The sequence below is a fragment of the Scyliorhinus torazame genome, chromosome 28 (genome assembly GCF_047496885.1).
Source record: "Scyliorhinus torazame isolate Kashiwa2021f chromosome 28, sScyTor2.1, whole genome shotgun sequence".
Classification (NCBI taxonomy): Eukaryota; Metazoa; Chordata; class Chondrichthyes; order Carcharhiniformes; family Scyliorhinidae; genus Scyliorhinus; species Scyliorhinus torazame.
The window spans coordinates 4,127,585-4,154,802 of record NC_092734.1 but is presented as its reverse complement, the minus strand read 5'-3'; the positions used below and the strand labels follow the sequence as shown (position 1 = coordinate 4,154,802).

Here is a 27,218-nt window from a genome sequence, read left to right as displayed (position 1 = left end):
TATTAACACTCACACAGTCACTATAATAACACTCACAAAGTCACTATATTAATACTCACACAGTCACTATATTGACACTCACAAAGTCACTATATTAACACTCACAAAGTCACTATATTAACACTCACAAAGTCACTATATTAACACTCACACAGTCACAATATTAACACTCACACAGTCACTATATTAACACTCACAAAGTCACTATATTGACACTCACAAAGTCACAATATTAACACTCACAGTCACTATATTAACACTCACAAAGTCACTATATTAACACTCAAAGTCACTATATTAACACTCACAAAGTCACTGTATTAACACTCACACAGTCACTATATTGACACTCACAAAGTCACTGTATTAACACTCACAAAGTCACTATATTAACACTCACAAAGTCACAATATTAACACTCACACAGTCACTATATTAACACTCACACAGTCACTATATTAACACTCACAAAGTCACTATATTAACACTCACACAGTCACTATATTAACACTCACAAAGTCACTATATTGACACTCACACAGTCACTATATTAACACTCACAAAGTCACTATATTGACACTCAGAAAGTCACTACATTAACACTCACAAAGTCACTATATTAACACTCACAAAGTCACTATATTAACACTCACAAAGTCAGTATATTAACACTCACAAAGTCACTATATTAATACTCACAAAGTCACAATATTAACACTCACACAGTCACTATATTAACACTCACAGAATCACTATATTAATACTCACAAAGTCACAATATTAACACTCACAAAGTCACTATATTAACACTCACAAAGTCACAATATTAACACTCACACAGTTACTATATTAACACTCACAAAGTCACTATATTAACACTCACAAAGTCACAATATTAACACTCACACAGTCACTATATTAAAACTCACACAGTCACTATATTAACACTCACAAAATCACTATATTAACACTCACACAGTCACTATATTAACACTCACACAGTCACTATATTAATACTCACAAAGTCACAATATTAACACTCACACAGTCACTATATTAACACTCACACAGTCACTATATTAATACTCACAAAGTCACAATATTAACACTCACAAAGTCACTATATTAACACTCACACAGTCACTATATTAACACTCACACAGTCACTATATTAATACTCACAAAGTCACAATATTAACACTCACAAAGTCACTATATTAACACTCACAAAGTCACAATATTAACACTCACACAGTCACTATATTAACACTCACACAGTCACTATATTAACACTCACACAGTCACTATATTAACACTCACAAAGTCACTATATTAACACTCACACAGTCACTATATTGACACTCACACAGTCACTATGTTAACACTCACAGAGTCACTATATTAACACTCACACAGTCACTATATTAACACTCACAAAGTCACTATATTAACACTCACAACGTCACTATATTAACACTCACACAGTCACTATATTAACACTGGCAAAGTCACTATATTAACACTCACACAGTCACTATACTAACAGTCACAAAGTCACTATATTAACACTCACACAGTCACTATATTGACACTCACAAAGTCACTATATTAACACTCACACAGTCACTATATTGACACTCACACAGTCACTATATTAACACTCACACAGTCACAATATTAACACTGGCAAAGTCACTATATTAACACTCACACAGTCACTATATTGACACTCACAAAGTCACTATATTAACACTCACACAGTCACTATATTGACACTCACACAGTCACTATATTAACACTCACACAGTCACAATATTAACACTGGCAAAGTCACTATATTAACACTCACACAGTCACTATATTGACACTCACAAAGTCACTATATTAACACTCACACAGTCACTATATTGACACTCACAAAGTGACTATATTAACACTCACAAAGTCACTATATTGACACACACACAGTCACTATATTAACACTCAAAGTCACTATACTAACACTCACAAAGTCACTGTATTAACACTCACACAGTCACTATAATAACACTCACAAAGTCACTATATTAATACTCACACAGTCACTATATTGACACTCACAAAGTCACTATATTAACACTCACAAAGTCACTATATTAACACTCACAAAGTCACTATATTAACACTCACACAGTCACAATATTAACACTCACACAGTCACTATATTAACACTCACAAAGTCACTATATTGACACTCACAAAGTCACAATATTAACACTCACAGTCACTATATTAACACTCACAAAGTCACTATATTAACACTCAAAGTCACTATATTAACACTCACAAAGTCACTGTATTAACACTCACACAGTCACTATATTGACACTCACAAAGTCACTGTATTAACACTCACAAAGTCACTATATTAACACTCACAAAGTCACTATATTAACACTCACACAGTCACTATATTGACACTCACACAGTCACTATATTAACACTCACACAGTCACAATATTAACACTGGCAAAGTCACTATATTAACACTCACACAGTCACTATATTGACACTCACAAAGTCACTATATTAACACTCACACAGTCACTATATTGACACTCACAAAGTGACTATATTAACACTCACAAAGTCACTATATTGACACTCACACAGTCACTATATTAACACTCAAATTCACTATACTAACACTCACAAAGTCACTGTATTAACACTCACACAGTCACTATAATAACACTCACAAAGTCACTATATTAATACTCACACAGTCACTATATTGACACTCACAAAGTCACTATATTAACACTCACAAAGTCACTATATTAACACTCACAAAGTCACTATATCAACACTCACACAGTCACTATATTAACACTGGCAAAGTCCCTATATTAACACTCACACAGTCACTATACTAACAGTCACAAAGTCACTATATTAACACTCACACAGTCACTATATTGACACTCACAAAGTCACTATATTAACACTCACACAGTCACTATATTGACACTCACACAGTCACTATATTAACACTCACACAGTCACAATATTAACACTGGCAAAGTCACTATATTAACACTCACACAGTCACTATATTGACACTCACAAAGTCACTATATTAACACTCACACAGTCACTATATTGACACTCACACAGTCACTATATTAACACTCAAACAGTCACAATATTAACACTGGCAAAGTCACTATATTAACACTCACACAGTCACTATATTGACACTCACAAAGTCACTATATTAACACTCACACAGTCACTATATTGACACTCACAAAGTGACTATATTAACACTCACAAAGTCACTATATTGACAAACACACAGTCACTATATTAACACTCAAAGTCACTATACTAACACTCACAAAGTCACTGTATTAACACTCACACAGTCACTATAATAACACTCACAAAGTCACTATATTAATACTCACACAGTCACTATATTGACACTCACAAAGTCACTATATTAACACTCACAAAGTCACTATATTAACACTCACAAAGTCACTATATTAACACTCACACAGTCACAATATTAACACTCACACAGTCACTATATTAACACTCACAAAGTCACTATATTGACACTCACAAAGTCACAATATTAACACTCACAGTCACTATATTAACACTCACAAAGTCACTATATTAACACTCAAAGTCACTATATTAACACTCACAAAGTCACTGTATTAACACTCACACAGTCACTATATTGACACTCACAAAGTCACTGTATTAACACTCACAAAGTCACTATATTAACACTCACAAAGTCACTATATTAACACTCACACAGTCACTATATTGACACTCACACAGTCACTATATTAACACTCACACAGTCACAATATTAACACTGGCAAAGTCACTATATTAACACTCACACAGTCACTATATTGACACTCACAAAGTCACTATATTAACACTCACACAGTCACTATATTGACACTCACAAAGTGACTATATTAACACTCACAAAGTCACTATATTGACACTCACACAGTCACTATATTAACACTCAAATTCACTATACTAACACTCACAAAGTCACTGTATTAACACTCACACAGTCACTATAATAACACTCACAAAGTCACTATATTAATACTCACACAGTCACTATATTGACACTCACAAAGTCACTATATTAACACTCACAAAGTCACTATATTAACACTCACAAAGTCACTATATTAACACTCACACAGTCACAATATTAACACTCACACAGTCACTATATTAACACTCACAAAGTCACTATATTGACACTCACAAAGTCACAATATTAACACTCACAGTCACTATATTAACACTCACAGTCACTATAATAACACTCACACAGTCACTATATTAACACTCACACAGACACTATATTAATACTCACAAAGTCACAATATTAACACTCACAGTCACTGTATTAACACTCACAAAGTCACAATATTAACACTCACACAGTCACTATATTAACACTCACACAGTCACTATATTAATACTCACAAAGTCACAATATTAACACTCACACAGTCACTATATTAACACTCACAGAATCACTATATTAATACTCACAAAGTCACAATATTAACACTCACAAAGTCACTATATTAACACTCACAAAGTCACAATATTAACACTCACACAGTCACTATATTAACACTCACAAAGTCACTATATTAACACTCACAAAGTCACAATATTAACACTCACACAGTCACTATATTAAAACTCACACAGTCACTATATTAACACTCACAAAGTCACTATATTAACACTCACACAGTCACTATATTAATACTCACAAAGTCACAATATTAACACTCACACAGTCACTATATTAACACTCACACAGTCACTATATTAATACTCACAAAGTCACAATATTAACACTCACAAAGTCACTATATTAACACTCACACAGTCACTATATTAACACTCACACAGTGACTATATTAATACTCACAAAGTCACAATATTAACACTCACAAAGTCACTATATTAACACTCACAAAGTCACAATATTAACACTCACACAGTCACTATATTGACACTCACACAGTCACTATATTAACACTCACACAGTCACTATATTAACACTCACACAGTCACAATATTAACACTCACAAAGTCACTATATTAACACTCACACAGTCACTATGTTAACACTCACAGAGTCACTATATTAACACTCACACAGTCACTATATTAACACTCACAAAGTCACTATATTAACACTCACAAAGTCACTATATTAACACTCACACAGTCACTATATTAACACTGGCAAAGTCACTATATTAACACTCACACAGTCACTATAATAACACTCACAAAGTCACTATATTAACACTCACACAGTCACTATATTGACACTCACAAAGTCACTATATTAACACTCACACAGTCAATATTTTGACACTCACACAGTCACTATATTAACACTCACACAGTCACAATATTAACACTGGCAAAGTCACTATATTAACACTCACACAGTCACTATATTGACACTCACAAAGTCACTATATTAACACTCACACAGTCACTATATTGACACTCACACAGTCACTATATTAACACTCACACAGTCACAATATTAACACTGGCAAAGTCACTATATTAACACTCACACAGTCACTATATTGACACTCACAAAGTCACTATATTAACACTCACACAGTCACTATATTGACACTCACAAAGTGACTATATTAACACTCACAAAGTCACGATATTGACACACACACAGTCACTATATTAACACTCAAAGTCACTATACTAACACTCACAAAGTCACTGTATTAACACTCACACAGTCACTATAATAACACTCACAAAGTCACTATATTAATACTCACACAGTCACTATATTGACACTCACAAAGTCACTATATTAACACTCACAAAGTCACTATATTAACACTCACAAAGTCACTATATTAACACTCACACAGTCACAATATTAACACTCACACAGTCACTATATTAACACTCACAAAGTCACTATATTGACACTCACAAAGTCACAATATTAACACTCACAGTCACTATATTAACACTCACAAAGTCACTATATTAACACTCAAAGTCACTATATTAACACTCACAAAGTCACTGTATTAACACTCACACAGTCACTATATTGACACTCACAAAGTCACTGTATTAACACTCACAAAGTCACTATATTAACACTCACAAAGTCACAATATTAATACTCACAGTCACTATATTAACACTCACACAGTCACTATATTAACACTCACACAGTCACTATATTGACACTCACACAGTCACTATATTAACGCTCACACAGTCACAATATTAACACTGGCAAAGTCACTATATTAACACTCACACAGTCACTATATTGACACTCACAAAGTCACTATATTAACACTCACAAAGTCACTATATTGACACTCACACAGTCACTATATTAACACTCAAAGTCACTATACTAACACTCACAAAGACACTGTATTAACACTCACACAGTCACTATAATAACACTCACAAAGTCACTATATTAATACTCACACAGTCACTATATTGACACTCACACAGTCTCTATATTAACACTCACACAGTCACAATATTAACACTGGCAAAGTCACTATATTAACACTCACACAGTCACTATATTGACACTCACAAAGTCACTATATTAACACTCACACAGTCACTATATTGACACTCACACAGTCACTATATTAACAGTCACACAGTCACAATATTAACACTGGCAAAGTCACTATATTAACACTCACACAGTCACTATATTGACACTCACAAAGTCACTATATTAACACTCACACAGTCACTATATTGACACTCACAAAGTGACTATATTAACACTCACAAAGTCACTATATTGATACTCACACAGTCACTATATTAACACTCAAATTCACTATACTAACACTCACAAAGTCACTGTATTAACACTCACACAGTCACTATAATAACACTCACAAAGTCACTATATTAATACTCACACAGTCACTATATTGACACTCACAAAGTCACTATATTAACACTCACAAAGTCACTATATTAACACTCACAAAGTCACTATATTAACACTCACACAGTCACAATATTAACACTCACACAGTCACTATATTAACACTCACAAAGTCACTATATTGACACTCACAAAGTCACAATATTAACACTCACAGTCACTATATTAACACTCACAGTCACTATAATAACACTCACACAGTCACTATATTAACACTCACACAGACACTATATTAATATTCACAAAGTCACAATATTAACACTCACAGTCACTGTATTAACACTCACAAAGTCACAATATTAACACTCACACAGTCACTATATTAACACTCACACAGTCACTATATTAATACTCACAAAGTCACAATATTAACACTCACACAGTCACTATATTAACACTCACAGAATCACTATATTAATACTCACAAAGTCACAATATTAACACTCACAAAGTCACTATATTAACACTCACAAAGTCACAATATTAACACTCACACAGTCACTATATTAACACTCACAAAGTCACTATATTAACACTCACAAAGTCACAATATTAACACTCACACAGTCACTATATTAAAACTCACACAGTCACTATATTAACACTCACAAAGTCACTATATTAACACTCACACAGTCACTATATTAACACTCACACAGTCACTATATTAATACTCACAAAGTCACAATATTAACACTCACACAGTCACTATATTAACACTCACACAGTCACTATATTAATACTCACAAAGTCACAATATTAACACTCACAAAGTCACTATATTAACACTCACACAGTCACTATATTAACACTCACAGTCACTATATTAATACTCACAAAGTCACAATATTAACACTCACAAAGTCACTATATTAACACTCACAAAGTCACAATATTAACACTCACACAGTCACTATATTAACACTCACACAGTCACTATATTAACACTCACACAGTCACTATATTAACACTCACACAGTCACAATATTAACACTCACAAAGTCACTATATTAACACTCACACAGTCACTATATTGACACTCACACAGTCACTATGTTAACACTCACAGAGTCACTATATTAACACTCACACAGTCACTATATTAACACTCACAAAGTCACTATATTAACACTCACAAAGTCACTATATTAACACTCACACAGTCACTATATTAACACTGGCAAAGTCACTATATTAACACTCACACAGTCACTATAATAACACTCACAAAGTCACTATATTAACACTCACACAGTCACTATATTGACACTCACAAAGTCACTATATTAACACTCACACAGTCACTATATTGACACTCACACAGTCACTATATTAACACTCACACAGTCACAATATTAACACTGGCAAAGTCACTATATTAACACTCACACAGTCACTATATTGACAGTCACAAAGTCACTATATTAACACTCACACAGTCACTATATTGACACTCACACAGTCACTATATTAACACTCACACAGTCACAATATTAACACTGGCAAAGTCACTATATTAACACTCACACAGTCACTATATTGACACTCACAAAGTCACTATATTAACACTCACACAGTCACTATATTGACACTCACAAAGTGACTATATTAACACTCACAAAGTCACTATATTGACACACACACAGTCACTATATTAACACTCAAAGTGACTATACTAACACTCACAAAGTCACTGTATTAACACTCACACAGTCACTATAATAACACTCACAAAGTCACTATATTAATACTCACACAGTCACTATATTGACACTCACAAAGTCACTATATTAACACTCACAAAGTCACTATATTAACACTCACAAAGTCACTATATTAACACTCACACAGTCACAATATTAACAGTCACACAGTCACTATATTAACACTCACAAAGTCACTATATTGACACTCACAAAGTCACAATATTAACACTCACAGTCACTATATTAACACTCACAAAGTCACTATATTAACACTCAAAGTCACTATATTAACACTCACAAAGTCACTGTATTAACACTCACACAGTCACTATATTGACACTCACAAAGTCACTGTATTAACACTCACAAAGTCACTATATTAACACTCACAAAGTCACAATATTAACACTCACAGTCACTATATTAACACTCACACAGTCACTATATTAACACTCACACAGTCACTATATTGACACTCACACAGTCACTATATTAACACTCACACAGTCACAATATTAACACTGGCAAAGTCACTATATTAACACTCACACAGTCACTATATTGACACTCACAAAGTCACTATATTAACACTCACAAAGTCACTATATTGACACTCACACAGTCACTATATTAACACTCAAAGTCACTATACTAACACTCACAAAGTCACTGTATTAACACTCACACAGTCACTATAATAACACTCACAAAGTCACTATATTAATACTCACACAGTCACTATATTGACACTCACACAGTCACTATATTAACACTCACACAGTCACAATATTAACACTGGCAAAGTCACTATATTAACACTCACACAATCACTATATCGACACTCACAAAGTCACTATATTAACACTCACACAGTCACTATATTGACACTCACACAGTCACTATATTAACACTCACACAGTCACAATATTAACACTGGCAAAGTCATTATATTAACACTCACACAGTCACTATATTGACACTCACAAAGTCACTATATTAACACTCACACAGTCACTATATTGACACTCACAAAGTGACTATATTAACACTCACAAAGTCACTATATTGACACTCACACAGTCACTATATTAACACTCAAATTCACTATACTAACACTCACAAAGTCACTGTATTAACACTCACACAGTCACTATAATAACACTCACAAAGTCACTATATTAATACTCACAGTCACTATATTGACACTCACAAAGTCACTATATTAACACTCACAAAGTCACTATATTAACACTCACACAGTCACAATATTAACACTCACACAGTCACTATATTAACACTCACAAAGTCACTATATTGACACTCACAAAGTCACAATATTAACACTCACAGACACTATATTAATACTCACAAAGTCACAATATTAACACTCACAGTCACTGTATTAACACTCACAAAGTCACAATATTAACACTCACACAGTCACTATATTAACACTCACACAGTCACTATATTAATACTCACAAAGTCACAATATTAACACTCACACAGTCACTATATTAACACTCACACACTCACTATATTAATACTCACAAAGTCACAATATTAACACTCACAAAGTCACTATATTAACACTCACAAAGTCACAATATTAACACTCACACAGTCACTATATTAACACTCACAAAGTCACTATATTAACACTCACAGAATCACTATATTAATACTCACAAAGTCACAATATTAACACTCACAAAGTCACTATATTAACACTCACAAAGTCACAATATTAACACTCACACAGTCACTATATTAACACTCACAAAGTCACTATATTAACACTCACAAAGTCACAATATTAACACTCACACAGTCACTATATTAAAACTCACACAGTCACTATATTAACACTCACAAAGTCACTATATTAACACTCACACAGTCACTATATTAACACTCACACAGTCACTATATTAATACTCACAAAGTCACAATATTAACACTCACACAGTCACTATATTAACACTCACACAGTCACTATATTAATACTCACAAAGTCACAATATTAACACTCACAAAGTCACTATATTAACACTCACACAGTCACTATATTAACACTCACACAGTCACTATATTAATACTCACAAAGTCACAATATTAACACTCACAAAGTCACTATATTAACACTCACAAAGTCACAATATTAACACTCACACAGTCACTATATTAACACTCACACAGTCACTATATTAACACTCACACAGTCACTATATTAACACTCACACAGTCACAATATTAACACTCACAAAGTCACTATATTAACACTCACACAGTCACTATATTGACACTCACACAGTCACTATGTTAACACTCACAGAGTCACTATATTAACACTCACACAGTCACTATATTAACACTCACAAAGTCACTATATTAACACTCACAAAGTCACTATATTAACACTCACACAGTCACTATATTAACACTGGCAAAGTCACTATATTAACACTCACACAGTCACTATAATAACACTCACAAAGTCACTATATTAACACTCACACAGTCACTATATTGACACTCACAAAGTCACTATATTAACACTCACACAGTCACTATATTGACACTCACACAGTCACTATATTAACACTCACACAGTCACAATATTAACACTGGCAAAGTCACTATATTAACACTCACACAGTCACTATATTGACAGTCACAAAGTCACTATATTAACACTCACACAGTCACTATATTGACACTCACACAGTCACTATATTAACACTCACACAGTCACAATATTAACACTGGCAAAGTCACTATATTAACACTCACACAGTCACTATATTGACACTCACAAAGTCACTATATTAACACTCACACAGTCACTTTATTGACACTCACAAAGTGACTATATTAACACTCACAAAGTCACTATATTGAGACACACACAGTCACTATATTAACACTCACAAAGTCACAATATTAACACTCACACAGTCACTATATTAACACTCACACAGTCACTATATTAACACTCACACAGTCACTATATTAACACTCACACAGTCACTATATTAACACTCACACAGTCACTATATTAACACTCACACAGTCACTATATTAACACTCACACAGTCACAATATTAACACTCACAAAGTCACTATATTAACACTCACACAGTCACTATATTGACACTCACACAGTCACTATGTTAACACTCACAGAGTCACTATATTAACACTCACACAGTCACTATATTAACACTCACAAAGTCACTATATTAACACTCACAAAGTCACTATATTAACACTCACACAGTCACTATATTAACACTGGCAAAGTCACTATATTAACACTCACACAGTCACTATAATAACACTCACAAAGTCACTATATTAACACTCACACAGTCACTATATTGACACTCACAAAGTCACTATATTAACACTCACACAGTCACTATATTGACACTCACACAGTCACTATATTAACACTCACACAGTCACAATATTAACACTGGCAAAGTCACTATATTAACACTCACACAGTCACTATATTGACAGTCACAAAGTCACTATATTAACACTCACACAGTCACTATATTGACACTCACACAGTCACTATATTAACACTCACACAGTCACAATATTAACACTGGCAAAGTCACTATATTAACACTCACACAGTCACTATATTGACACTCACAAAGTCACTATATTAACACTCACACAGTCACTATATTGACACTCACAAAGTGACTATATTAACACTCACAAAGTCACTATATTGAGACACACACAGTCACTATATTAACACTCAAAGTCACTATACTAACACTCACAAGGTCACTGTATTAACACTCACACAGTCACTATAATAACACTCACAAAGTCACTATATTAATACTCACACAGTCACTATATTAACACTCACAAAGTCACTATATTAACACTCACAAAGTCACTATATTAACACTCACACAGTCACAATATTAACACTCACACAGTCACTATATTAACACTCACAAAGTCACTATATTGACACTCACAAAGTCACAATATTAACACTCACAGTCACTATATTAACACTCACAAAGTCACTATATTAACACTCAAAGTCACTATATTAACACTCACAAAGTCACTGTATTAACACTCACACAGTCACTATATTGACACTCACAAAGTCACTGTATTAACACTCACAAAGTCACTATATTAACACTCACAAAGTCACAATATTAACACTCACAGTCACTATATTAACACTCACACAGTCACTATATTAACACTCACACAGTCACTATATTGACACTCACACAGTCACTATATTAACACTCACACAGTCACAATATTAACACTGGCAAAGTCACTATATTAACACTCACACAGTCACTATATTGACACTCACAAAGTCACTATATTAACACTCACAAAGTCACTATATTGACACTCACACAGTCACTATATTAACACTCAAAGTCACTATACTAACACTCACAAAGTCACTGTATTAACACTCACACAGTCACTATAATAACACTCACAAAGTCACTATATTAATACTCACACAGTCACTATATTGACACTCACACAGTCACTATATTAACACTCACACAGTCACAATATTAACACTGGCAAAGTCACTATATTAACACTCACACAGTCACTTTATTGACACTCACAAAGTCACTATATTAACACTCACACAGTCACTATATTGACACTCACACAGTCACTATATTAACACTCACACAGTCACAATATTAACACTGGCAAAGTCACTATATTAACACTCACACAGTCACTATATTGACACTCACAAAGTCACTATATTAACACTCACACAGTCACTATATTGACACTCACAAAGTGACTATATTAACACTCACAAAGTCACTATATTGACACTCACACAGTCACTATATTAACACTCAAATTCACTATACTAACACTCACAAAGTCACTGTATTAACACTCACACAGTCACTATAATAACACTCACAAAGTCACTATATTAATACTCACACAGTCACTATATTAACACTCACAAAGTCACTATATTGACACTCACAAAGTCACAATATTAACACTCACAGTCACTATATTAACACTCACAAAGTCACTATATTAACACTCAAAGTCACTATATTAACACTCACAAAGTCACTGTATTAACACTCACACAGTCACTATATTGACACTCACAAAGTCACTGTATTAACACTCACAAAGTCACTATATTAACACTCACAAAGTCACAATATTAACACTCACAGTCACTATATTAACACTCACACAGTCACTATATTAACACTCACACAGTCACTATATTGACACTCACAAAGTCACTATATTAACACTCACAAAGTCACTATATTGACACTCACACAGTCACTATATTAACACTCACAAAGTCACTATATTGACACTCACACAGTCACTATATTAACACTCACAAAGTCACTATATTAAAACTCACAGAGTCACTATATTAATACTCACAAAGTCACAATATTAACACTCACAAAGTCACACTATTAACTCTCACAAAATCACTATATTAACACTCACACAGTCACTATATTAACACTCACAAAGTCACTATATTAACACTCACACAGTCACAATATTAACACTCACACAGTCACTATATTATCACTCACAAAGTCACTATATTGACACTCACAAAGTCACAATATTAACACTCACAGTCACTATATTAACACTCACAAAGTCACTGTATTAACACTCACACAGTCACTATATTGACACTCACACAGTCACTATATTAACACTCACACAGTCACTATATTGACACTCACAAAGTCACTATATTAACACTCACAAAGTCACTATATTGACACTCACACAGTCACTATATTAACACTCACAAAGTCACTATATTGACACTCACACAGTCACTATATTAACACTCACAAAGTCACTATATTGACACTCACACAGTCACTATATTAACACTCACAAAGTCACTATATTAAAACTCACAGAGTCACTATATTAATACTCACAAAGTCACAATATTAACACTCACAAAGTCACACTATTAACTCTCACAAAATCACTATATTAACACTCACACAGTCACTATATTAACACTCACAAAGTCACTATATTAACACTCACACAGTCACAATATTAACACTCACACAGTCACTATATTATCACTCACAAAGTCACTATATTGACACTCACAAAGTCACAATATTAACACTCACAGTCACTATATTAACACTCACAAAGTCACTGTATTAACACTCACACAGTCACTATATTGACACTCACACAGTCACTATATTAACACTCACACAGTCACTATATTGACACTCACAAAGTCACAATATTAACACTCACAGTCACTATATTAACACTCACACAGTCACTATATTAACACTCACACAGTCACTATATTGACACTCACAAAGTCACTATATTAACACTCACAAAGTCACTATATTGACACTCACACAGTCACTATATTAACACTCACAAAGTCACTATATTGACACTCACACAGTCACTATATTAACACTCACAAAGTCACTATATTAAAACTCACAGAGTCACTATATTAATACTCACAAAGTCACAATATTAACACTCACAAAGTCACACTATTAACTCTCACAAAATCACTATATTAACACTCACACAGTCACTATATTAACACTCACAAAGTCACTATATTAACACTCACACAGTCACAATATTAACACTCACACAGTCACTATATTATCACTCACAAAGTCACTATATTGACACTCACAAAGTCACAATATTAACACTCACAGTCACTATATTAACACTCACAAAGTCACTGTATTAACACTCACACAGTCACTATATTGACACTCACACAGTCACTATATTAACACTCACACAGTCACTATATTGACACTCACAAAGTCACTATATTAACACTCACAAAGTCACTATATTGACACTCACACAGTCACTATATTAACACTCACAAAGTCACTATATTGACACTCACACAGTCACTATATTAACACTCACAAAGTCACTATATTGACACTCACAAAGTCACTATATTAACACTCACAAAGTCACTATATTAACACTCACAAAGTCACTATATCAACACTCACAAAGTCAGTATATTAACACTCACAAAGTCACTATATTAAAACTCACAGAGTCACTATATTAATACTCACAAAGTCACAATATTAACACTCACAAAGTCACACTATTAACTCTCACAAAATCACTATATTAACACTCACACAGTCACTATATTAACACTCACAAAGTCACTATATTAACACTCACAAAGACACTATATTAACACTCACAAAGTCACAATATTAACACTCACAGTCACTATATTAACACTCACACAGTCACTATATTAACACTCACAAAGTCACTATGTTAACACTCACAGAGTCACTATATTAACACTCACACAGTCACTATATTAACACTCACAAAGTCACTATATTAACACTCACACAGTCACTATATTAACACGCACACAGTCTCTATATTAACACTCACACAGTCACTATATTAACACTCACACAGTCACTATATTAACACTCACAAAGTCACAATATTAACACTCACAGTCACTATATTAACAGTCACAGTCACTATAATAACACTCACACAGTCACTATATTAACACTCACACAGACACTATATTAATACTCACAAAGTCACAATATTAACACTCACAGTCACTGTATTAACACTCACAAAGTCACAATATTAACACTCACACAGTCACTATATTAACACTCACACAGTCACTATATTAATACTCACAAAGTCACAATATTAACACTCACACAGTCACTATATTAACACTCACACACTCACTATATTAATACTCACAAAGTCACAATATTAACACTCACAAAGTCACTATATTAACACTCACAAAGTCACAATATTAACACTCACACAGTCACTATATTAACACTCACAAAGTCACTATATTAACACTCACAAAGTCACAATATTAACACTCACAGTCACTATATTAAAACTCACACAGTCACTATATTAACACTCACAAAGTCACTATATTAACACTCACACAGTCACTATATTAACACTCACACAGTCACTATATTAATACTCACAAAGTCACAATATTAACACTCACAGTCACTATATTAACACTCACACAGTCACTATATTAATACTCACAAAGTCACAATATTAACACTCACAAAGTCACTATATTAACACTCACACAGTCACTATATTAACACTCACACAGTCACTATATTAATACTCACAAAGTCACAATATTAACACTCACAAAGTCACTATATTAACACTCACAAAGTCACAATATTAACACTTACACAGTCACTATATTAACACTCACACAGTCACTATATTAACACTCACACAGTCACTATATTAACACTCACAAAGTCACAATATCAACACTCACACAGTCACTATATTAACACTCACAAAGTCACTATATTAACACTCACAAAGTCACTATGTTAACACTCACACAGTCACTATATTGACACTCATACAGTCACAATATTAACACTCACACAGTCACTATATTAACACTCACAAAGTCACTATATTAACACTCACAAAGTCACTATATTGACACTCACACAGTCACTATATTAACACTCACACAGTCACTGTATTAACACTCACAAAGTCACTATATTAACACTCACAAAGTCACTATATTAACACTCACACAGTCACTATATTGACACTCACAAAGTCACTATATTAACACTCACAAAGTCACTATATTAACACTCACACAGTCACTATATTAACACTCACACAGTCACTATATTAACACTCACACAGTCACTATATTAACACTCACAAAGTCACTATATTAACACTCACAAAGTCACTATATTAACACTCACAAAGTCAGTATATTGACACTCACACAGTCACTATATTAACACTCACACAGTTACTGTATTAACACTCACAAAGTCACTATATTAACACTCACACAGTCACTATATTGACACTCATAAAGTCACTATATTAACACTCACAAAGTCACTATATTGACACTCACACAGTCACTATATTAACACTCAAAGTCACTATACTAACACTCACAAAGTCACTGTATTAACACTCACACAGTCACTATATTAACACTCACACAGTCACTATATTGACACTCATAAAGTCACTATATTAACACTCACAAAGTCACTATATTGACACTCACACAGTCACTATATTAACACTCAAAGTCACTATACTAACACTCACAAAGTCACTCTATTAATACTCACACAGTCACTATATTGACACTCACAAAGTCACTATATTAACACTCACACAGTCACAATATTAACACTCACAAAGTCAGTATATTAACACTCACAAAGTCACTGTATTAACACACACACAGTCACTATATTAACAATCAGAGTCACTATATTAACACTCACACAGTTACTATATTAACACTCACACAGTCACTATATTAACACTCAGAGTCACTATATTAACACTCACAAAGTCAGTATATTAACTCTCACAAAGTCACAATATTAACACTCACACAGTCACTATATTAACTCTCACACAGTCACTATATTGACACTCACAAAGTCACTATATTAACACTCACACAGTCACAATATTAACACTCACACAGTCACTATATTAACTCTCACAAAGTCACTGTATTAACACTCACAAAGTCACAATATTAACACTTACACAGTCACTATATTAACACTCACAAAGTCTTCTCCACGGAGCAAAGCAACAGAATCTCCAGAAACGTGACATCTGAGTGATCATCTGGAGCTTCTAGAATAGAGACTTGGCAACCACAGCTGAGTGATTTTGAACAATAGTAATGGGTAAGTTGACCCAGGATCTGTTCAGCAAATCCTCCAGAGCCCATCTCTCAAAGCAATTGCTAGATTTTGATATTTCATTTCCTCTATTCTCAGGTTTTCTGGGCATAAAATGCAAACTGCCTTCCCCAGTAACACAGGTCACATGGTGGCACCGGGAATGTGCTGGAGGCTGTTGTTGTTCACGGTATTTGCAACTCAGAACAACAATCTTTAAAACAACGTGGTGTATAGTGTGAAGACAATTCATCGCCAGCAGAGAGAGCGGAGTAAAATACTGGGGCAAAGTGAGGGAATGAGGAGGGATTAGCAGAACTTGTGAGAGTCTGACAAAGGAATTTACTCATTTCTTTCTGGTTAACAGAGGTGGAATCTCAACAAGAGCTGAACATTCTCTCTGCAATTGCAATGCCTGCTGTTTAGATCTTTCTTTCTTTAATCCTTCAGTCCTCAAAAAAGTTTTTAACTTTCAGAATGAAGGCCCCACTCCAGAAACGTTACGCTGGTGTTTCTCCAGCCAGAATCTTCACACCCCCAGCATCCTGAGCCATGGGATCATGGGACTCCCGAGATGTCTACTGAGTACCCACATGGCCTGCTTGCCCTCTCTGCAACTTCAGAACCCTCACTTTCTTAGTTCAGTCCCTCAGTTGAAGCCTCTTACATTTTGAATGGTGTCCAGCATAGATCTCCCGCCATTCCAGGGTTTGGTAGACTTCCTCATGCAGTTCAGGCTTGCCATGCTGTGCCACTTCCGATCCTCGAGCTTCCTATGAAAGGCCCCGGCCAGTAACAAGACACTGTCATAAAGGTAAAGATTGGACGTCTGCGGAGAGAGAGATCATTGTTACTTTTACTGAGAAGAAACGGATTTCAGCCATTTCCACCCTGAAGGTATTCACTTGTTACTTAATGTATTGACAGTCATCACAGGGAGCAAGAGCAACACATTCTTCATTGCACTGATGAAATATCCCTGTATTGTCACATTGCCCTCTAACTGAAACCCCCATTATATTGCTGAGAAGCGACAGAATGCTGGTCATTATATCCAGGACCAGACACTTTGTCAGTCACACCGTCCACTCCCTGAGGCAGCGATATTATCTCTGCTCAACTGCTCACAACTCTCAGAGTTAGGGGTTGACAGCTCAGCAAAAGGGGGGGGGGGTGTGAGCCATGGTGCCCAATGTTGGGTGAAGGGGGTGTGTGTGAGCCATGGTGCCCAATGTTGGGTGAAGGGGGTGTGTGGGGGCCATGGTGCCCAATGTTGGGTGAAGGGGGGGGTGTGTGGGCCATGGTGCCCAGTGTTGGGTGAAGGGGGTGTGTGTGGGCCATGGTGCCCAATGTTGGGTGAAGGGGGTGTGTGTGAGCCATGGTGCCCAATGTTGGGTGAAGGGGGTGTGTGTGGGCCATGGTGCCCAGTGTTGGGTGAAGGGGGTGTGTGTGGGCCATGGTGCCCAGTGTTGGGTGAAGGGGGTGTGTGTGGGCCATGGTGCCCAGTGTTGGGTGAAGGGGGCGTGTGTGAGCCATGGTGCCCAGTGTTGGGTGAAGGGTGTGTGTGTGGGCCATGGTTCCCAGTGTTGGGTGAAGGGGGTGTGTGGGGGCCATGGTGCCCAATGTTGGATGAAGGGGGTGTGTGGGGGCCATGGTGCCCAGTGTTGGGTGAAGGGGGTGTGTGTGGGCCATGGATCCCAGTGTTGGGTGAACGGTGTGTGTGTGGGCCATGGTACCCAGTGTTGGGTGAAGGGGGGTGTGTGTCATGGTGCCCAGTGTTGGGTGAAGGGGGTGTGTGTGGGCCATGGATCCCAGTGTTGGGTGAACGGTGTGTGTGTGGGCCATGGTACCCAGTGTTGGGTGAAGGGGGTGTGTGGGGGCCATGGTGCCCAATGTTGGGTGAAGGGGGTGTGTGGGGGCCATGGTGCCCAGTGCTGGGTGAAGGGTGGGGTGGGCCATGGTGCCCAGTGTTGAGTGAAGGGGGGGGGTGTGGGCCATGGAGCCCAGTGTTGGGCGAAGGGGGTGTGTGTGGCCCATGGTGCCCAGTGTTGGGTGAAGGGGGTGTGTGTGGGCCATGGAGCCCAGTGTTGGGTGAAGGGGGTGTGTGTGGGCCATGGCGCCCAGTGTTGGGTGAAGGGGGGGGTGGGTCATGGTGCCCAGTGTTGGGTGAACGGGGTGTGTGTGGGCCATGGAGCCCAGTGTTGGGTGAAGGCGATGTGTGTGGGCCATGGTGCCCAGTGTTGGGTGAAGGGGGGATGTGTGGGACATGGTACCCAGTGTTGGGTGAAGGGGGTGTGTGGGGGCCATGGTGCCCAGTGTTGGGTGAAGGGGGTGTGTGTGGGCCATGGTGCCCAGTGCTGGGTGAAGGGTGTGTGTGGGCCATGGTGCCCAGTGTTGGGTGAAGGAGGTGTGTGGGGGCCATGGTGCCCAGTGTTGGGTGAAGGGGGTGTGTGTGGGCCATGGAGCCCAGTGTTGGGTGAAGGGGGTGTATGTGGGCCATGGTGCCCAGTGTTGGGTTAAGGGGGTGTGTGTGGGCCATGGAGCCCAGTGTTGGGTGAAGGGGGTGTGTGTGGGCCATGGTGCCCAGTGTTGGGTGAAGGGGGTGTGTGTGGGCCATGGAGCCCAGTGTTGGGTGAAGGGGGGGGTGTGTCATGGTGCCCAGTGTTGGGTGAAGGGGGTGTGTGTGGGCCATGGAGCCCAGTGTTGGGTGAAGGGGGTGTGTGTGGGCCATGGTGCCCAGTGTTGGGTGAAGGGGGTGTGTGTGGGCCATGGTGCCAGTGTTGGGTGAAGGGGGTGTGTGGGGGCCATTGTGCCCAGTGTTGGGTGAAGGGGGTGTGTGTGGGCCATGGAGCACAGTGTTGGGTGAAGGGGGGCATGGTGCCCAGTGTTGAGTGAAGGGTGTGTGTGTGGGCCATCGTACCCGGTGTTGGGTGAAGGTGATGTGTGTGGGCGATGGTGCCCAGTGTTGGATGAAGGGAGTGTGTGGGGGCCATGGTGCCCAGTGTTGGATGTAGGGGGGGCGTGTGGGCTACGGTGCCCGGTGTTGGATGAAGGGAGTGTGTGTGGGCCACGGCGCCCAGTGTTGGATGAAGGGTGTGTGTGTGGGCCATGGTGCCCAGTGTTGGATGAAGGGAGTGTGTGGGGGCCATGGTGCCCAGTGTTGGGTGAAGAGGGTGTGTGGGGGCCATGGTGCCCAGTGTTGGGTGAAGGGGGTGTGTGGGGGCCATGGTGCCCAGTGTTGGGTGAAGGGGGTGTGTGGGGGCCATGCTGCCCAGTGTTGGGTGAAGGCAATGTGTGTGGGCCATGGTGCCCAGTGTTGAATGAAGGGGGTGTGTGGGGCCATGGTGCCCAGTGTTGGATGAAGATAGTGTGTGGGGGCCATGGTGCCCAGTGTTGGATGAAGGGTGTGTGTGGGGGCCACGGTGCCCAGTGTTGGATGAAGGGTGTGTGTGGGGGCCATGGTGCCCAGTGTTGGATGAAGGGTGTGTGTGGGGGCCATGGTGCCCAGTGTTGGATGAAGGGTGTGTGTGTGGGCCATGGTGTCCAGTGTTGGATGAAGGGAGTGTGTGGGGGCCATGGTGCCCAGTGTTGGGTGAAGAGGGTGTGTGGGGGCCATGGTGCCCAGTGTTGGGTGAAGGGGGTGTGTGGGGGCCATGGTGCCCGCGTTGGGTGAAGGGGGTGTGTGGGGGCCATGGTGCCCAGTGTTGGGTGAAGGCGATGTGTGTGGGCCATGGTGCCCAGTGTTGAATGAAGGGGGTGTGTGGGGCCATGGTGCCCAGTGTTGGGTGAAGGGGGGGGGTGTGTGGGCCATGGTGCCCAGTGTTGGGTGAAGGGGGTGTGTGGGCCATGGAGCCCAGTGTTGGGTGAAGGGGGGGCATGGTGCCCAGTGTTGAGTGAAGGGTGTGTGTGTGGGCCATGTGCCCAGTGTTGGATGAAGGGTGTGTGTGGGGGCCATGGTGCCCAGTGTTGGATGAAGGGTGTGTGTGGGGGCCATGGTGCCCAGTGTTGAGTGAAGTGTGTGTGTGGGGGCCATGGTGCCCAGTGTTGGATGAAGGGTATGTGTGTTGGCCATGGTGCCCGGTGTTGGATGAAGGGTGTGTGTGTGGGCCATGGTGCCCGGTGTTGGGTGAAGGGAAGTGTGTGTGGGCCATGGTGCCCAGTGTTGGATGAAGGGTGTGTGTGGGGGCCATGGTGCCCAGTGTTGGGTGAAGGGGGTGTGTGGGGGCCATGGTGCCCAGTGTTGAGTGAAGTGTGTGTGTGGGGGCCATGGTGCCCAGTGTTGAGTGAAGTGTGTGTGTGGGGGCCATGGTGCCCGGTGTTGGGTGAAGGGGGTGTGTGGGGGCCATGGTGCCCAGTGTTGGGTGAAGGGGACGTGTGTGGGCCGTGGTGCCCAGTGTTGAATGAAGGGGGGGGCCATGGTGCCCAGTGTTGGGTGAAGGGGGGGGGCATGGTGCCCAGTGTTGGGTGAAGGGGGGGCCATGGTGCCCAGTGTTGGATGAAGGGGACGTGTGTGTGGGCCGTGGAGCCCAGTGTTGGGTGAAGGGGGTGTGTGTGGGCCATGGTGCCCAGTGTTGGGTGAAGGGGGTGTGTGTGGGCCATGGAGCCCAGTGTTGGGTGAAGGGGGGTGTGTGTCATGGTGCCCAGTGTTGGGTGAAGGGGGTGTGTGTGGGCCATGGAGCCCAGTGTTGGGTGAAGGGGGTGTGTGTGGGCCATGGTGCCCAGTGTTGGGTGAAGGGGGTGTGTGTGGGCCATGATGCCAGTGTTGGGTGAAGGGGGTGTGTGGGGGCCATTGTGCCCAGTGTTGGGTGAAGGGGGTGTGTGTGGGCCATGGAGCACAGTGTTGGGTGAAGGGGGGGCATGGTGCCCAGTGTTGAGTGAAGGGTGTGTGTGTGGGCCATCGTACCCGGTGTTGGGTGAAGGTGATGTGTGTGGGCGATGGTGCCCAGTGTTGGATGAAGGGAGTGTGTGGGGGCCATGGTGCCCAGTGTTGGATGTAGGGGGGGCGTGTGGGCTACGGTGCCCGGTGTTGGATGAAGGGAGTGTGTGTGGGCCACGGCGCCCAGTGTTGGATGAAGGGTGTGTGTGTGGGCCATGGTGCCCAGTGTTGGATGAAGGGAGTGTGTGGGGGCCATGGTGCCCAGTGTTGGGTGAAGAGGGTGTGTGGGGGCCATGGTGCCCAGTGTTGGGTGAAGGGGGTGTGTGGGGGCCATGGTGCCCAGTGTTGGGTGAAGGGGGTGTGTGGGGGCCATGCTGCCCAGTGTTGGGTGAAGGCAATGTGTGTGGGCCATGGTGCCCAGTGTTGAATGAAGGGGGTGTGTGGGGCCATGGTGCCCAGTGTTGGATGAAGGGAGTGTGTGGGGGCCATGGTGCCCAGTGTTGGATGAAGGGTGTGTGTGGGGGCCACGGTGCCCAGTGTTGGATGAAGGGTGTGTGTGGGGGCCATGGTGCCCAGTGTTGGATGAAGGGTGTGTGTGGGGGCCATGGTGCCCAGTGTTGGATGAAGGGTGTGTGTGTGGGCCATGGTGTCCAGTGTTGGATGAAGGGAGTGTGTGGGGGCCATGGTGCCCAGTGTTGGGTGAAGAGGGTGTGTGGGGGCCATGGTGCCCAGTGTTGGGTGAAGGGGGTGTGTGGGGGCCATGGTGCCCGCGTTGGGTGAAGGGGGTGTGTGGGGGCCATGGTGCCCAGTGTTGGGTGAAGGCGATGTGTGTGGGCCATGGTGCCCAGTGTTGAATGAAGGGGGTGTGTGGGGCCATGGTGCCCAGTGTTGGGTGAAGGGGGGGGGTGTGTGGGCCATGGTGCCCAGTGTTGGGTGAAGGGGGTGTGTGGGCCATGGAGCCCAGTGTTGGGTGAAGGGGGGGCATGGTGCCCAGTGTTGAGTGAAGGGTGTGTGTGTGGGCCATGTGCCCAGTGTTGGATGAAGGGTGTGTGTGGGGGCCATGGTGCCCAGTGTTGGATGAAGGGTGTGTGTGGGGGCCATGGTGCCCAGTGTTGAGTGAAGTGTGTGTGTGGGGGCCATGGTGCCCAGTGTTGGATGAAGGGTATGTGTGTTGGCCATGGTGCCCGGTGTTGGATGAAGGGTGTGTGTGTGGGCCATGGTGCCCGGTGTTGGGTGAAGGGAAGTGTGTGTGGGCCATGGTGCCCAGTGTTGGATGAAGGGTGTGTGTGGGGGCCATGGTGCCCAGTGTTGGGTGAAGGGGGTGTGTGGGGGCCATGGTGCCCAGTGTTGAGTGAAGTGTGTGTGTGGGGGCCATGGTGCCCAGTGTTGAGTGAAGTGTGTGTGTGGGGGCCATGGTGCCCGGTGTTGGGTGAAGGGGGTGTGTGGGGGCCATGGTGCCCAGTGTTGGGTGAAGGGGACGTGTGTGGGCCGTGGTGCCCAGTGTTGAATGAAGGGGGGGGCCATGGTGCCCAGTGTTGGGTGAAGGGGGGGGGCATGGTGCCCAGTGTTGGGTGAAGGGGGGGCCATGGTGCCCAGTGTTGGATGAAGGGGACGTGTGTGTGGGCCGTGGTGCCCAGTGTTGAATGAAGGGGGGGGGCCATGGTGCCCAGTGTTGGGTGAAAGGGAGGGGTGTGGGCCATGGAGCCCAGTGTTGGGCGAAGGGGGGGCATGGTGCCCAGTGTTGAGTGAAGGGTGTGTGTGGGGGCCATGTGCCCAGTGTTGGATGAAGGGTGTGTGTGGGGGCCATGGTGCCCAGTGTTGGATGAAGGGGGGGGGTGTGGGCCATGGTGCCCAGTGTTGGATGAAGGGGGGGGGGGTGTGGGCCATGGTGCCCAGTGTTGAGTGAAGGGTGTGTGTGGGGGCCATGTGCCCAGTGTTGGATGAAGGGTGTGTGTGGGGGCCATGGTGCCCAGTGTTGGGTGAAGGGGGGGGTGTGGGCCATGGTGCCCAGTGTTGGATGAAGGGTGCGTGTGGGGGCCATGGTGCCCAGTGTTGGGTGAAGGGGGGGGGTGTGGAGGCCATGGTGCCCAGTGTTGAGTGAAGTGTGTGTGTGGGGGCCATGGTGCCCGGTGTTGGGTGAAGGGGGTGTGTGGGGGCCATGGTGCCCAGTGTTGGATGAAGGGTGTGTGTGTTGGCCATGGTGCCCAGTGTTGGGTGAAGGGGGTGTGTGGGGGCCATGGTGCCCAGTGTTGAGTGAAGTGTGTGTGTGGGGGCCATGGTGCCCGGTGTTGGGTGAAGGGGGTGTGTGGGGGCCATGGTGCCCAGTGTTGGGTGAAGGGGACGTGTGTGGGCCGTGGTGCCCAGTGTTGAATGAACGGGGGGGCCATGGTGCCCAGTGTTGGGTGAAGGGGGGGGGGGCCTTTGTGCCCAGTGTTGAATGAAGGGGGGGGGGCCATGGTGCCCAGTGTTGGGTGAAGGGAGGGGGCATGGTGCCCAGTGTTGGGTGAAGGGAGGGGGCATGGTGCCCAGTGTTGGGTGAAGGGGACGTGTGTATGGGCCGTGGTGCCCAGTGTTGAATGAAGGGGGGGGCCATGGTGCCCAGTGTTGGGTGAAGAGGGGGGGGCCATGGGGCCCAGTGTTGGGTGAAGGGGGGGGGCGGTGGGGGCCATGGTGCCCAGTGTTGGGTGAAGGGGGGGGGCCATGGTGCCCAGTGTTGGGTGAAGGGGACGTGTGTGGGCCGTGGTGCCCAGTGTTGAATGAAGGGGGGGCCATGGTGCCCAGTGTTGGGTGAAGGGGGGGGCATGGTGCCCAGTGTTGGGTGAAGGGGGGGGCCATGGTGCCCAGTGTTGGATGAAGGGGGGGGGGTGGTGGGCCATGGTGCCCAGTGTTGAATGAAGGGGGGGGGCCATGGTGCCCAGTGTTGGGTGAAAGGGAGGGGTGTGGGCCATGGAGCCCAGTGTTGGGCGAAGGGGGGGCATGGTGCCCAGTGTTGAGTGAAGGGTGTGTGTGGGGGCCATGTGCCCAGTGTTGGATGAAGGGTGTGTATGGGGGCCATGGTGCCCAGTGTTGGATGAAGGGGGGGGGTGTGGGCCATGGTGCCCAGTGTTGGATGAAGGGGGGGGGTGTGGGCCATGGTGCCCAGTGTTGAGTGAAGGGTGTGTGTGGGGGCAATGTGCCCAGTGTTGGATGAAGGGTGTGTGTGGGGGCCATGGTGCCCAGTGTTGGGTGAAGGGGGGGTGTGTGGGCCATGGTGCCCAGTGTTGGATGAATGGTGCGTGTGGGGGCCATGGTGCCCAGTGTTGGGTGAAGGGGGGGGGGTGTGGGGGCCATGGTGCCCAGTGTTGAGTGAAGTGTGTGTGTGGGGGCCATGGTGCCCAGTGTTGGATGAAGGGTGTGTGTGTTGGCCATGGTGCCCAGTGTTGGGTGAAGGGGGGGTGTGTGGGCCATGGTGCCCAGTGTTGGATGAATGGTGCGTGTGGGGGCCATGGTGCCCAGTGTTGGGTGAAGGGGGGGGTGTGGGGGCCATGGTGCCCAGTGTTGAGTGAAGTGTGTGTGTGGGGGCCATGGTGCCCAGTGTTGGATGAATGGTGCGTGTGGGGGCCATGGTGCCCAGTGTTGGGTGAAGGGGGGGTGTGTGGGCCATGGTGCCCAGTGTTGGATGAATGGTGCGTGTGGGGGCCATGGTGCCCAGTGTTGGGTGAAGGGGGGGGTGTGGGGGCCATGGTGCCCAGTGTTGGGTGAAGGGGTTGTGTGGGGGCCAT

The 27,218-nt window shown here is 42.2% G+C and overlaps 1 protein-coding gene across 1 annotated transcript in view; it reads right to left on the bottom strand.

Moving 5' to 3' along the window:
* The window catches only part of LOC140403431 (glutamate receptor ionotropic, delta-1-like), a 1,359,932-nt gene that overhangs the window by 434,854 nt on the left and 897,860 nt on the right, over positions 1 to 27,218 (bottom strand). Inside the window, 1 exon segment of the mRNA XM_072491342.1 lies at positions 19,249 to 19,410. Coding sequence (XP_072347443.1) covers positions 19,249 to 19,410 — 162 coding nt within the window.